Source organism: Mycena indigotica, assembly GCF_014461135.1.
Source record: "Mycena indigotica strain 171206Taipei chromosome Unknown Mind.scaff0002, whole genome shotgun sequence".
In the NCBI taxonomy this organism is placed as follows: Eukaryota; Fungi; Basidiomycota; class Agaricomycetes; order Agaricales; family Mycenaceae; genus Mycena; species Mycena indigotica.
The window spans coordinates 129,269-143,758 of NW_023503001.1; the positions used below are offsets into that span (position 1 = coordinate 129,269).

General features: G+C 51.2%; 1 protein-coding gene across 1 annotated transcript; it reads right to left on the minus strand.

Moving 5' to 3' along the window:
• Window positions 1-508: 508 nt before the first annotated feature.
• Window positions 509-4,162, minus strand: MIND_00179800 (Fatty acid synthase; the record flags this gene model as incomplete). Its single annotated transcript, XM_037358713.1, has 11 exons — window positions 509-1,114; window positions 1,175-1,289; window positions 1,334-1,521; window positions 1,571-1,988; window positions 2,041-2,138; window positions 2,196-2,326; window positions 2,373-2,458; window positions 2,505-2,931; window positions 2,975-3,022; window positions 3,082-3,884; window positions 4,143-4,162. 11 exons carry the CDS (start codon window positions 4,160-4,162, stop codon window positions 509-511), a joined length of 2,940 nt encoding a protein of 979 aa, XP_037223808.1.
• Window positions 4,163-14,490: the final 10,328 nt, after the last annotated feature.

Sequence of the window (14,490 nt, forward strand, 5' to 3'; positions counted from 1 at the left end):
ATATCAAGATGGGGAAGTTGTCCTCTTTCGTGCTCAAGGTCTACAAGATTATCATTGCCCAGGCCTTCATCAACAACTCCCACCTATTGGTACACGGAATCTAGCTCGACTTCTTCCTGCATCCAAACACAGAGCATGGGCCGAAGCTGGGCCCTCTCGTCTTACTGGAGCAAAACGTGCGCGAACAACGTCTTCCGAAAGAGACCTGCCAGAGCGGCTGGTTATTAAGCGACAAAAGACAAGCTCGTCTCATGTTATTGATATTAGTGACGATGACAATTAATCCTATCAGTATTGTCCTACCTGGTGAATTCTGTAGTTCGGAAAGAACGACTTGATTCGAAATGGGACTGTCTGATATAAGCAACTTTATAAACGAACAAAGAAAGATTTCTATTGCATGCGAGGATTATACGTAGAGTTTTACAGCCAAAAAGGAAAAGCAGAGAGTAATTGTAGTTATATGCGCGTCGTCAGTCTAATGCAGTGTTCGTAAAAAAAAGGAAAATCATGAAGCCGTGGCTTGGGCAATCGCAATCGCGACTGTTTCCGAGTGGCTGAGCAAGATCATCACCTTGCCCACACCCTTCTTGTCCGCGGCAGCCTTCGCCTCCCCATAGAGCCTCACAACGGGCGCATCCGTCTGCTCGTCGTTGACAATCTCGATGTCTTGCATCGCCGCGCCAGCGCCCTTGGACGCAACGCCCCAACGACTTGAACACGGCTTCCTTGCCGGCCCAGCGAGCAGCGAATGAGGAGGAAGGCGAGGGCTGTACTCGGCAGTAAGCGATCTCCGCATCAGTAAAGTTGCGCGAGACGAAGGTCGGGTTGGTGGATGGTACAGCAGAGATGAGCTCTTGGTCAACACCAATTCCAATGACGCCGGGAGTTGAAGAAGCGGTGAGGCTCTCGGTGATGGCAGCGACGTTGGCGGTGTCAATTGGGACAGCGGTCGAAGGCTTTGTGAACTTGTACGAGTTGGTCTTGATATCCAAACTTGTGCGCGCCATCGAGTTGAGTAAGGCGGGGCCTCCTTGACGCGGACCAGCAAATGCTTGATCATCATCTCGCTCATCGCCTTGTGCGACTGCTGCGCCCGAACTTCGTGGCGGACCTTGTATGCGTCGTATTACGATCGCTCAACAGCGCCAAACAGGAATCGCGGGTGCAATACCACCGACTTGGCCAAATCCGAATGAGGACATGACACCAGCGCGGAGTGACTGCCATCGGTGTGGACAGGCTTGGAGGGGAAGAGCAGGTAGCGGCGGAAGTGCGAGTCGATGTTGCTGGAGAGGATTAGAAATGATAACAACAAAGGGAAGAAACATACTCGGCATTTCTGTTACCCGGAACGACACCACTGTTGACTGTCTGCCGCAAACCAGCCATCTGCCAGGCGGCAGATCCACCCTTGGAGTGACCAAGCAAGCTCTTTTGTGCCATAATCGGGACAGCATTGCCAGGTGTTCGGGCAAGGGAAGTGAAGATGTCGTTCCAGATACGGGTCTCGTTCTCCTCCTGTATGTGAAAGGGTTAGCCAAATTCAATTGATAGTCACAACACGAACGTTGGCCTTGGTGCTGGTTCCGTGAATCGACAAAACACCAATATCGTCCGCCGTCAGACCCCAAACAGCCAACGCACGACGAAGCGGCGACACTCTCGGGTCAGTGCCTTCAAGCATGCCATACATCGCCAACTTGAATGCGTCTCGCTCTGGTTGAGCAGCCTCCTGCTCGATGTTGGCAACACGAGCGCCGAAGAACTCGTCGTCAACAGTATCACCTTGGGCTTTGAGCAGCTCAACCTCTTGAAGTTGTGCGTGCTCGTGAGTGAGCCTTTGCGAGATCTGTTTGCGGCGGAAGGCAAGTTGACGAGCGCGATAAGCCAGGTCGGGGATAGGGAGAGGGTGTTGGGAGGGGACTTCGCGGGCAACGGTGAGAGGGCCGAGACCAGGAGCGGGAATAGAACGACCAGCTTTGTCGCTGTACAAAATATGTTAGCTGGAAACGAAGGAAACGATAGATGAAAACCCACGTTGAAGTTGAGGTGAAAGTAAGGACACCACGGATCGGGCAACTAAGCTCGAGAGCAGTCTTGGCGCTCATGACGATGTGGACACCAGTACCTTGGGCCTCCATGAATTAATCAAGAGATAAGTAAATTGCTGAAGGAACTAGGAATCAACTTACCCCTGCACGAGTAGTAGTCGCTGGACGCGATATCTCAGTCGGCTCACGACCCATAGCAAACTCAGACTCGGCGCTGCTAGTGGCCTTCATGTTGGCGAACTCGAACGAGCCTTCTTCGCAGAGCGGTTGCACTATTGGATATGATAAATTTTCTCCCTGATTCCGGTGAAAAATGACTGACCAAGCGCCGACGGGAATCTTGACGGGTCCACTCGGACGACATGAGGAGCAAGTTGATCCAGCCCGCGGTCGTGTTGATGAATCTGGAAGAAAGTTAGTGTAAATCATAGTCAAAACTTCAAGACATACGTTTCTTGCAGGATGTCGTTTGGCACATCCCTCTCGTCGCGACGATCCTTGAACATCTTGCCCATACTGATAGTTCCACCCTTTCTTCCAAGACACGTGCCGACCTCGGACGGGTGCATGTGCTTGTAGAGCTCATACGGGTCGGTGATTCCAGAAGCATTGAGTGCTTCAGCGGTTGACACCAGCGCCCACAAAGAGCCACGATCGACTTGAGCGATGATGTCTTCGGGAATTCCGTAGCGACCCGCATGCCAACCAGTCAGAATCTGTCCAGCGACAGTGCGGTTGAAGTAGAAGCTCTTGGGGACAAAGACGAGGGCACCCTTCTTGAGCTTGAAGAACCCTTGATCCCCTTCGCCGGCCCAAATGTCGCATTTCTCAGCGTGTCGGAGCTTGAACTTCTTGGCCTCGGACTCGGTGACTTCGACTGGATCAAGGTCGTGCAGGAGCTAGATCTCCTGATTGGAGACCTTCTTGGGCAGGTCGTAGCCACGGAAGAGCTCGGAAGAGCTCGGGTTCTGTTTTGATCAGTAAGTGATCACGTGCAAAATAATCAACTCCCCGATATGACAAACACCAGCGTGCTCGAGAATATCTTTCTGGTAGCGGCCCTTGACGTCCTTGTCGTCAACAGGCTCGCCACTCTTGCCGTCCGCCCAGCCCACATACAAGGAGCCATCCTTCAAACGCCCATCAAAGTGCTTGAGGTAACCCATCAACCACGCCCTCTCAATGCACCCTTGGATCGTGAACTCTCCGCGCGCCTCCATCTCCCACCTCGTCCGCGACCTGCCCCATGGCCCGACTTCACCATAACCAGTGATGACCATGACCTTGTCGAGGTCGATCCTGCCTTGCAACTTCGACAAATCAGCAAAGCTGTTGTGTGCCTCGAGAGTGGGGAAGTCGAAGCGGAAGTTGGCACGAGGGGTAACATCGACTGTCTGCAGAAGTCGCTCGGCCTCAACACCGTTGATGACCTGGAAATCGGCCGAGTAGTCGAGCGTGATAGCGCAGCGGAGCTCGCCCTTCTTCATGAGGTCCGAGTCGGACCGGATGTGGCCCGTGATATCGGCCAAGTCGTGCAACTTGTCCATTCCACCATTGAGGTCGGCCCAGATTCGAGTAATGCTGAAGAGGAGCGGGTGCATCAGACCGAGGATGTTGAAGGCCATCTCCTTGGCAGAGAAGGTGCGGACACCGTAGCTCTCGAGCTCGTGGGTGACAATGTTGGTAGGGCCAGTTCCACGAGTCCATCTGCGATAGTCGTAAGAAAAGAATATACCCAATAACAGCACCAGCCAAGCAGAGATATTCGCCCCAGTTCTCCGAAGCCCAACGTTGGAACTTGGAACAGAGTTGATCTTCGACTTCACATGCCTTGGAATTCAAGCCTCTTACGTCTGCGCCAACACCCACTTGAGGCCAAGAGCGAATACATGGACTCCTTGCTAAATGCAAAGTATTCGACAAATTCCTTCAACTGAGCTTAACGGTTCAGCCTGGATGCAATTTTCGTCACCCAGCTCAAGGTCAAATGCCCCGTACAGTATGTCCACCCCCCCCCAAACCCACGTACCCGCCTGACGACTGCGACGAGTTCCTCACCAATATTCTACTCTTTCGCCTTATGCACACCTGAGGTGGCGTTCTGCCATCGGCCGTCCGATTCTGGCGTGTATAGCCTTCACCCGCAATGCTGAAATCCCTCAGGAACGAGAGGCCGACCACCTCTACAAGATACCACAGGCCCAGCGGCCCCGAGGAGGCGGAGTCGTCCGTGACTCTGCTACGATCTCGGTTGTCCTCGATGCTACGCACAGCAATCACATACTCTCCCGCTATCTTGCATGCGGCAAGCTGGGAAAACTCAGAAAATAAAAGTGGTGACGCGTGCAACTATTATGCTAATTTATAGGGGAGGCTGAACTTTGAAACGGAACCAGACGATGACACAAACATCAGGACATATATCGCGGTGCGTGAGAAGCTATACTGAGGAGATGCGGCCTACGTTTGCCTTAGATTTCACGGTCAAGCCTTGCTCCTAGAAGTGTTATTTCACATTTTGTAGGTGGGTTTCGACGAAACACCACCACTAGCTAACGGAGTCACTCTAGACAATAAGGAAATTTTGAAAGCTTGGTCCTAGGTCCTAGGTACGACGTGTCCAGATTCTCGATAGTACAGAATTTTCCCGTACCTTTTTTGTGCCCATGATGAGTCCGTAGAAGAGGAAGTTATCTTACCATTTCTGAAATCTTGCAGTAGAATCGCGGTGTCGAAGCCGTGAAAAAAACCCATCTATGGTTTAGGAAGATAACCGCTCAAGGTTATGAGCGCTAATATAAAGTCTCTCAAGCTTAATAACCCACCCAAACATGTCCTTGACCGTCACCAATCGAGAGCAGGCAGACTTCGGTGAACCCGACCCTTATATGACTGAGCCAGCGTCTCCTTCAAGTTCCCGGGTTAGAATGTCTTCCAAGTCCAACGCAGATCATAACTGTTAGCCAGGCTTCAAAGTCGCTAACCCCACCAACTTGTGGCCAGCCTCAACTCCATGGTCGCCTGAACAGCGACTTGGACAAACTCCAAATCAAAGTGAGAGTCCGAGTCTTATCTTCTCGAGATGCGTTGGATAAAGCCGTTCCAGCTTCTGGAAACCAACGGACTCGAAATGACCTTCCTCGTCCGACGGGAAACTCCCATGCTCAAGGTTATGGTAGCGTTTGCAGCACGCCGAGACGAGGATTATGAGCAGTTCAGGTCTTTGACGTTCTCCTGCCTGAAAAGATCCTAGATCCTGATTTTCAACTCTCGCAGGTTCCTGTTGGATGGGGTGCGGATAAAAACGACGGACACCCCAGCTTCCCTTGAAATGGAGTACGGAGGTGTGTGTCCATTAAGCCTCTGCTAGTGACGATTCACCGGTCGCCAGATATCATCGATGTTATGCTTGAACGTGGGTCCCCCCTTGTTAAGCTTTCCAGAAAACTTACAACGACCCAGAGATTGGAGGCAGACTTGACTGATCCTTATTCTAACCCGTGATACCTTCAATATGTAGTTCTGGTTTCAACTTTTTTTCTTCCGTGAGGTGACTTACCCGCTTCGCACCTGTGTAAGATAATTCCAGTGGGTCTGTGCAGGCCAACCTGTCTCCGCCTTCTCAAGAGCCTCTCCTTTCCCTATTTCGTGAGACTTGGACCCGTCTCCCTGGGAATATTATGTTATTGAAGGGGTCATGGCGTCCGAGAGGTCACGAGCTGTCACAAGCGGTCCCGTGTTCTGTGACTTTGTGACACCACGCGTGACCCCTTGTTTCTTTCCTCTTACGACTTACGACTTACGACTTGCGTGTTGAACACTTTCAGCCTTGCTGCCCTCAGCAGAGTAAAGCTTGGGGAAAGTTGCTCCACGCGAACACTCTCTCTCTTCTTCTTTTTTTACTGCTGCTTGGTGTGTGTGGGTGTGTGTGCTGGTTCGCTCGACGAATGCCCAGGTACGCGACTTACTTCCCCTCCCTCGTTTTCAGCTATTCATTCAGCCTGTTCTCCCCTAAGAAGGGGTCAGGCCATCGTCTCATTCTGTCTACAACTCCATCCTTGGCCGTTGGAGCTCAAACTCTTGTCTCGCGGCTACTTCTTAGTTCTAAGACGCGACTCCCCCAGTTCCAAGACGCCCCCCCCAGATGTTGCTCCCTCCCGATGCTACTCCCGATGCTACTCCCGATGCTACTCCCTGTTCCCTGGATGCAACTTCCCCAAGTCGCAACTTCCCAAGACGCAACCCCCTTCCCCCGGACACAACTTTTCTAGTTCCCCGACGTCCCGAAGCTCTTCCCGACGGTCTATTGGAACTCACTGGCCCCGTACGAAGCCCTTGGTTGGCGAGCCAATGGTCGTGTGACGATGGTCACGTGCTCACACGCTCGCGCCTACCTCCCTCGTGGCTGTGAAGACCCGGCTTCTCCTACCGACATCTCCTAACGACCTCAAGACGGATTGCCCGCTCTTAATTCGACCCTCCGTCCTCTGAAACCGCTTTATTGGCCTCCATCCCAGTCCATGGTGTTGGTGTTGGTGTCCCAGCGGATTGAAAAATTGTTGAAGCTGTTCGCCCTTATTGTTACCTCTTCTTGTACCTACTAACTTTCTATATATCTACCCGTAACCTGTGATTCTAGATAAGTCCCATACTCTAAGACCAAACTATGGCTTAGCCTTACGACGGCCGATATCGTTTAGGTGTCTATATATAACCTCGTTGTTCGAAATATCTAGGAGCTTGCAACGCTTTCTTCATTATAACGCCACAATTTCCTTCCTACTTCCCCCAACATGACCAGACCCCTTCCTACGGTCAGGCTTCCCAACGCTGAGCCTCTAGTTCCTTTCACTCCTACGATTGAGGACATCCTGAATTTTGTGGGCTCCTTTAGAGACCGTGTGCTATATCAAAGGACCAATCCTAATATTGGTCGCTCCACGGAGGTCTCTGGTGCCGAGCTTGCCCAACAAACCTTTGAGATGAGTCGAGCGAGTAGCCTGTGAGCTTCCAGTTCTCTCCTCCCTTATTTTCTTCTGACCTCCTATCCAGAGTAGCCTCTCTGCCCGATATATTTTCTCTTGCACCTCTGAGTGCGCTTTCTTCTCAGTTTTTTTTTGTACTAGCTTTTCACTTATAACAGCCTGCCCTGTCTGTCGTCAAGATATTCCTCAACCTGGGAAAATTCTGCTGGCCCTCTCTTATAGTTTGAGGCGCTGTACCTGGAAAGCTTCAGATCCATCCCGCCCGCTCTCTCCTGAACAAAAAGAGCTGAACGAAGAAACAGCGGCGCAGATCAGAGCCACTATCTGTGCACGTCATGCTTTGGAGAAGCAATGGCTCCCTTTGGGTCAGCGGAAGGGTTGGATCACGGATGTAAATAGCTCCTTCTTTGAGCATCTTGGCACCAAGGAGGGGCAAGCTTTTATCAAGAAGCAAATCCGGAACTCCAAAGGTACTATACCTGAGCCTGAGTTGACCTATGGCTGGTGCGTTGACTTACTTTCTTACTCTATGATAAAATTTTAACCTCTAATTTTCTAGTTATGGGACGGGAGGTGCAGATTACCTCTGGTTTTGGCTCACAGCGCATATTCAGATGGATGACGATGTCGTAGCCGCCAAGACTTTCATCCTAAGGCAGATTATAGCCTACCTAGTACACAAGACTGGGGTGGTGGAGAGCTGGGAGGCAGCGGTTACCTTGTTGAGGGAACCAGAGGCGGTCCAATATGGCGAGGCGTTGTTTTCAAGAGCTGATATTCAACACCTTGTTATGTAGAAACAACTTAGAGGCGCGTCGCGCTTGCCTTTTTTGAGCACTTCCTGTACAAATATTTCTATCCGAAATTTGTATCTACAATTCCACGAAGTTTTAGTTTTGTGCGTTGTTTGGACTGCGCCTCCGAGCTTGCGTGAACTGTTCCCCAAGAAAGTTCGGCCCCTCCCCAACAACGCCCACGACACCGTGGCCACCCATATGGGCCGATTTTTCCATCCACCCATACCTCCACTTCAGCTGTGTCCGCGCCATACTCAGCAGCAAACGCCACCTCCACCTTCACATTTACTCTGCGCAAGACACGCGTGGTTGACTTTCGGCGTGATGGTGACTCGCGCCAGCGGCATGCATCCACAGCGGCAGACGAGGACCTTCAAGAAGGAGCCGCCAAATGGCTGTTATCCCGGGACAACACGGGTGTTGGTCAACTATCGGGATATGGATTTGCACGCCCATTTTTGACGTTGTCGAAAGAGATGTAAGAGATGTGGGCCGAGAAGGAGATAGAGTTGCGGGCGGGTGAGACGGCGAAGTCCCTGGTGAGTGAATTTGACAAGATTTTGTGTTTCCAGCAGATGGAGGGTTCGCGGCAGTACAGAAAGCTGAACAACTTGGGGTCCAGTGATTCAACAAGTGCGGGCGCCCTCGCTAGCATTGACCGAGACAAGCGTGTCAAACCCACAGACCTTCACACCGAATTGCCAACAAGATTAAGGCGGAGGAGTACCGCTATCATCCCAACGATGACCTATCTGTGCTTAAGCCTGTGAAGCGGATGAATGCAGCGGATGAGTGCAGCGGGACATCATACCTTCATAAAAACATGCCAACAGCTCCCACCGCCCGACGTGTACCCGCGGCGGCAGCCCCTGTAGCATTCCCGACCCTCACCCTGAGCTGCGCTTTTCGGTGGACGACAGGTCGTGCTAAAACCTGGTCAGCACTGCCGGAGGTAGATTTACGAGGTTGTGAGGGTGAGGGTGTCGGACTTACCAGAAGACCACGAGTCATTCGAGCGTCGAGCGTCGAGCATCCGAAACCGCGCACGGCCCGTATCACCGTGGTCCAGAGGACTATGCTGTCCGTATGAACCCGCCGGATGTTCTTCCGGCCCATTTTGATGCTGAGGCTCATCGGTGGAACGCCTGCATGACTGGGCTGATACCAACACCCACAACTGACCTCCGAGGCACCGAAGAGGTACTTCTCGCGTCCTTTCACGGAGGAGATTGCAATGGCCAAACGGAAGATGAAGAAACACGGGACAAAAAGGGCAGGACAAAAAGGGTCTTGGTCGACGGAATAAAGTATTCCCAGCCGCTGGATAAATGACGTCCTGGTGAGGCTGTTAGCATTGTTGGGTGTGCTTGACTAAACTCACCTCGCCTTGCGTCTCGTCTCCCACAGTAGAAAATCAGCCTATGATGGAGGTGGTTGGACGGCGGATGTAGTTTAGTTGTTGAACTTGTTCGCGCAACACGACCTCGGCATTACATAATCAAATTGCCTTCCATGGGGGCCGGGGCTGTGCCTCCGCTCGTTTGCCTTTGTCCTTCTTCATCGAAGCTTCATCTTCGCTCCCTGGCCCATTCGTTGGCGCAACAAGGATGCTCTAAGATACCTCTAGGTGAGTCTACAGTGCCGCACAGAGTCACTTTGTAACATTGGCATAGTATTATGGTTGTGATCCATGAGAGAATATTACACTACTTTGCTGTCTCCCCATCCATGCGAACGCGAAAGCCTAAAGCCGGCTGACTGACAACTTTCGATCAAGTCACGTATACCTGTGCTGTCTCAACAAGAACCACAACGACACTGTCGAGGATAAGCAAACCGTGACTGAGTCATCTCCGGTGCTGTCGCCGTTGCCTTGCGCTTGCGCGTTATTGGGGCTGGTGTAGTGTTTCTCAAAACCGAAGTTGCATTTGCCTGAGCCTTCGAGTTATGATACAAAATCATACGGGGACCCTGGAATACCCTTCTCGATTAGCCCGCCCACTTCTGCCGCAATTCGTCTGAGTCTTCGATGCTGCCAATGAGGATGACATCAAGAACGGCTGGTGAGTTCCACCTAACGCTAAGTGCATCGGTACTGATGATAATGTCGCTTTCATAGCTATTCGGTGTTGCGTCAAGAAGTGCGAGTGTGGGCACGTCGAAGGCAGGGTCATTAAGTGAGTTGTGCTTTCGGATGCGGTCCAAAATTCGTTTCCATTCTGGTTGTTTGGCCTTCCTGATCCAATAACAGATCAGCCGAAAGCTGAGAGCGATTGTTTTGCAGAAGACAACAGTCTGTCGACGATTCTCAAGGATCCAGTCAAGCTCCGGAAACAAGAAGCCCTGAATGCCGGAGGTCATTGTTCGGAAGATGAACTGCAGCTTTGGACGCAAGTTAGACACAAGTTGGAATGGTGAATAAGTTGGAAAGTATGTGTTTGAAATCCAAGGGATGTACTGATCATTTTCCAAGGCTCTCCTGGCCGAACTGTGGCAGATAGGCCAATGAGCGGAAGTGGGTGTCCGTCTCAGTAGGGTAGACGAAATCGTGCTTGGCCGATATGCACAAATGAGGGAGTAGCGCTTTACCCCAATGGAATAGAAGATGTAGCTCATCGATCTACCTCGTTGATTCCAAGAATAGCGACTCTTTTGAAAGTCAAAAATCCTCAGAATGAAGTTGTTTCAGGACAAGAATAAGCACAGAAGGCTTCTCAATGGCGTCATCTCAGAGGTTTAGATTCAGCATACCAGCCTGAGACAGTGTGTCTGAGTAGATGACAAGCGACTCGACCCTGCTTGCAGTGAAGCGATAGCACTAGGAGTATCATACTCAATCGCAATGAACATTTTCAAAAGAATAAATTTAAGTAGAGGTAAGGGAATAATTAGGCAACAAAATCTGCACAGCAGAGACGGGAAACATCGTGTTTCCGTACTCGATGGCTGTGGGGTCATCTAGCATGAGTTGAGCTTCGTGTTTCGACAGCTTCAAATCCTTCTGAATCAGATGCGTTATAACCTCCCTTATAACACGCTTCTGGATATTCTTGGCCAGGTTGTTGAAATAACCGGGATAGGCCGTTTTGAGAAAGCATGAGATCAACTCTGCCCCACCTTCACCAAAACTAGAATCAGGTCAGTCAGACCAGTGTAACGACCAGGAAATGTAGGGCTGACTAAGCATAACCCGGCATCTGAGTCATGCCCGACCAAGCGGAGGCATGAGTCTCCTTAATGAAGGCTGAAGCCTCCAAGAGGGGAGGAAAGAGGGTAGTCGGCTTCAGATCTTTTATCCACCCTTCAGGAGCAGGGTGATCTTGTTCCAGAGTATGCCTTGCGCAAATTATGGCCTCAATATTCCTTATGCGCTTGGAATTACGTGGGATCTTGAGTTGATCGAACCACAGAGTGAGGATGTGACTGGGCGTTGCAGCCAAGTGTTGACCACAAGCCGGGCAGACTAGGAGGGAGTCAGAGGCCGTCACCTGAACCAATTAAAGATCTAAATTCAACCTCTTTGAGTAGAACAAAAGATCTCCTCGAGGTCGGGAATGGGAACTCTAGCAGAGCATCAGAGGAAAGTTGAGAATGAGATAAATGCACCGACTCAGATGGACTGGAAGTGACGACAGCTGATAGGCCGTCCGCTGTGTCAGTGGGGCCTAGTAAATAGTCGGGTCGAGGGGTCCACTGATTGAAGACTCGGTCAAAATTTCGAAATCCGAGTTCATGATAATCGTCCAGTGTTAAGGTCAGGGCGGGAGCGGAGTCTCCATTGAGCAAGGAGATGGGAGGAAGCGGTGCCATGGTGGAAGATAGGGACAGGAATGAGTCAGATTTAGCCAGTTGGGCCCCGACGTTCTCTTGTAGAACCATGAAAGGTTTTTTCCTGTCCGAGGCGGGTTTTTTCGTGACAGCATGACTCACAGATCACGTGTGGGGCAGGCAGGTCTGACCGTATCAGACTTGCCCTGATCCAACTTCGCCTTCTCCGTTCACGAAGCGAGTACTACTTAGCTATCCGTTGGAGCTGCTAGTCGCTCCATGTAGTCCATAGCACATGATTATCACGGCTTTAACGAAAGAGAGTGCTGTGACGCACGACCTGGCACGACAGAATCAGCTTACATAACTATCAAACACCGTTTCCCGGTCACAGCCCGCAGACACTGCACCCACCACCACTGTTGAACCCCCGCGTTCGAAGAGATACTCAGCAGGTTCCAGTATGCCTGACAACAACACTTCAACTCTTCTGGTTCAGGTTCCTATGGGTTTCGGGGAGTCCTTCATTGAGAGAGTGGACAGAGATTGTTTCGCACCTGACGGTAAAAGTATCAGCGCGGAGATCGTCATCCAATCCCTTTTCGGGCACAACATACTCCATGTGAACGACATAGTCTGGGTCTCCTTCGATTTGGGACACACCCGAGTCAAAATGGAGGCTTATGTGGCAGTAAGCCCCATTTACCAACCACAAAGCTTTCAAAACCACGTCGCACACTTTGAAGTTATCAAAAACCCGAACCCGTTTCCCAGTGAATTTGTTTGCAGCAATTTCTTTCTTGAAGTGCGTCCTTACGCCCACTATCCCGTAGTCAGCTTATCTATTGGTCAGCGCTCACCCCAGCCAGTCAAGTCAGTTACTGTGGTGTCGACCAGTGACTTGTCAGACGCTCCATCGCTGCTGCGCAAGTTTTATCACCCTGCGCCTGATACCCACCATTCTCAAATGCAAAACCAAAGTGATAGTTCGGTCGTCTTAGCTCTGGTCCACCATGTGTTGAGGCCAGCCCTCTTTGAACCCATTTCGAACATCTGCCGACATAAGGAGTCGGCTATCTCGGTCTCGGCCTTGATTGTCACTTGCGGCACGATCTATACGTTGCTGGATGTGTGGGTTCCCGATAAATTTCGCCAGCAGCAAGATCTCAATCTTCCGGTTCTCGCTCAACTGCTAGATCCCGATGGACCTATGATGACCCTGCGCTGGGTGTCTCAGTGTCGTTTGGCGGGTTACTACCAGTCCTTTTTGTGGTCCAAACCTGGATTCCGTCGCATGTTTCACGAGGAGGCATGGATGTCTCTGGAAAGTTACATAGACCTGCTACATAAACTGCTTCTACACTATGGAATACAGCTTGGGCTAAAGCGAAAGAGAGGAGACAGCATCGAAGGAGGTTCTCAGAAAAAATTGCTTTACAGTAGGGTCTAATACAATTGGTTTCGTCTTGTGGGAAAGAAGGAAATGACCTGGATACTTTAGTTGTTTTAAACGATCTGAATGCAGTTAAAAAGTACCCACTTGTTGCACTGGAGCCTAGCTAGGAGTTGAGCTGAGCAGTATCGTGAGTATAACAACAGTGACTCATAGAAATCGCGTGCCTCAAGGATAACGACCTGTAACTGGCCCTTGCCTGCAGGTCACGGGTAGGCGGGGTGGGAGACCGCATTAGCGAGATGGTAGGCTGCAGACACGCCAGTTAACCGAGTCCCAGAGCCAACTATACTGACGACAGCTTCGTCTGTCGGAGTACCGGTATTCCATTCAGAGGCGAGAAGATTGGCTGTGTTCACAATGAGTGAGTTGGGTTGTCGTGAAGCCGGTGCGTGGGTGCATGGGTGCATGGGTGCATGGGAAAAATAATACGGTCTGGTAGTTTTCTGTGGGGAAAGATAGAGCATATCGGGCACGCCACAGGAGAACCAGCGGCCTGAGCCGTCAGCAGGTCCGAACCAAATGTCAGCAGGCCCGTTAGAGGCAAGAGCTCTGTTCTCTGAAGTTTCAGCCATAGATCTGGGTTGGCTATTGATAGCTCACCATCTCACAAAGGCTCTATCTCAAATACGAATCCGCTTCAAAGTCAGTGAAAGACGAGCAATATCTGATTTTGACCGTCACAGTCTGCTAGCACCGCCACACACTTTGTGGGTCTCCTTCCCCGGTTGTGGAGATCTTGTGTGGTCCCAGTGCGGCTGCTTTGATATCGCAAAGGTCTAAATTCATCAGCCCTGACCAGCGTCGTCAAACAAATGGACGACTAACCTCGAAATGCGACGTTGCAGGGAAGCCGCGACCCGCCGTGGCCGCTCCGATGTTGCTCGTGATCGTGACGGTAAGCGCATGACGCGCGGAGCCGAGCAACGAGTTATCAGGAATCGTCTGCAGCTCGGCCGTGCGTTGAAGCCCCGTGATAAATTCCGTAGCATGTCCTCTCGATAGGAAGATTGGTGAACCTATGGGTGGATGACTCGTCCCACGGCGTTCTCTAATTTCCTTGCGATGTCGCTCCAACTGTCCACATGTGTTGACATCACGAGGAGCGGCGAATTTCACAAGGAGCCACAAGGTCCGCATCCAGCAGGGGCCGCGCCTCGTATTTGCTGAACAACTTCTTGAGTTCACGAAGTCCCCGATACTTCCCTTCAACAGCTGCGTCAACCAGAACGTCCATGATATATCGACGGCAAAGCGACGGGTTATTTGGGTCAATTTTTCGCTGTAGCGACGGAGTATTAGATGCTGACGCAAAGTTGGATCGCGGTTTTTGGGCGGATTTCCAAGCGGGGCCCTCAGCATGGGCAAATCGAGCGCCATCATCCTTGCGAGCCTGAAGTTTCAAAACATGCCCTGTTTTAGCCGCATCGAGG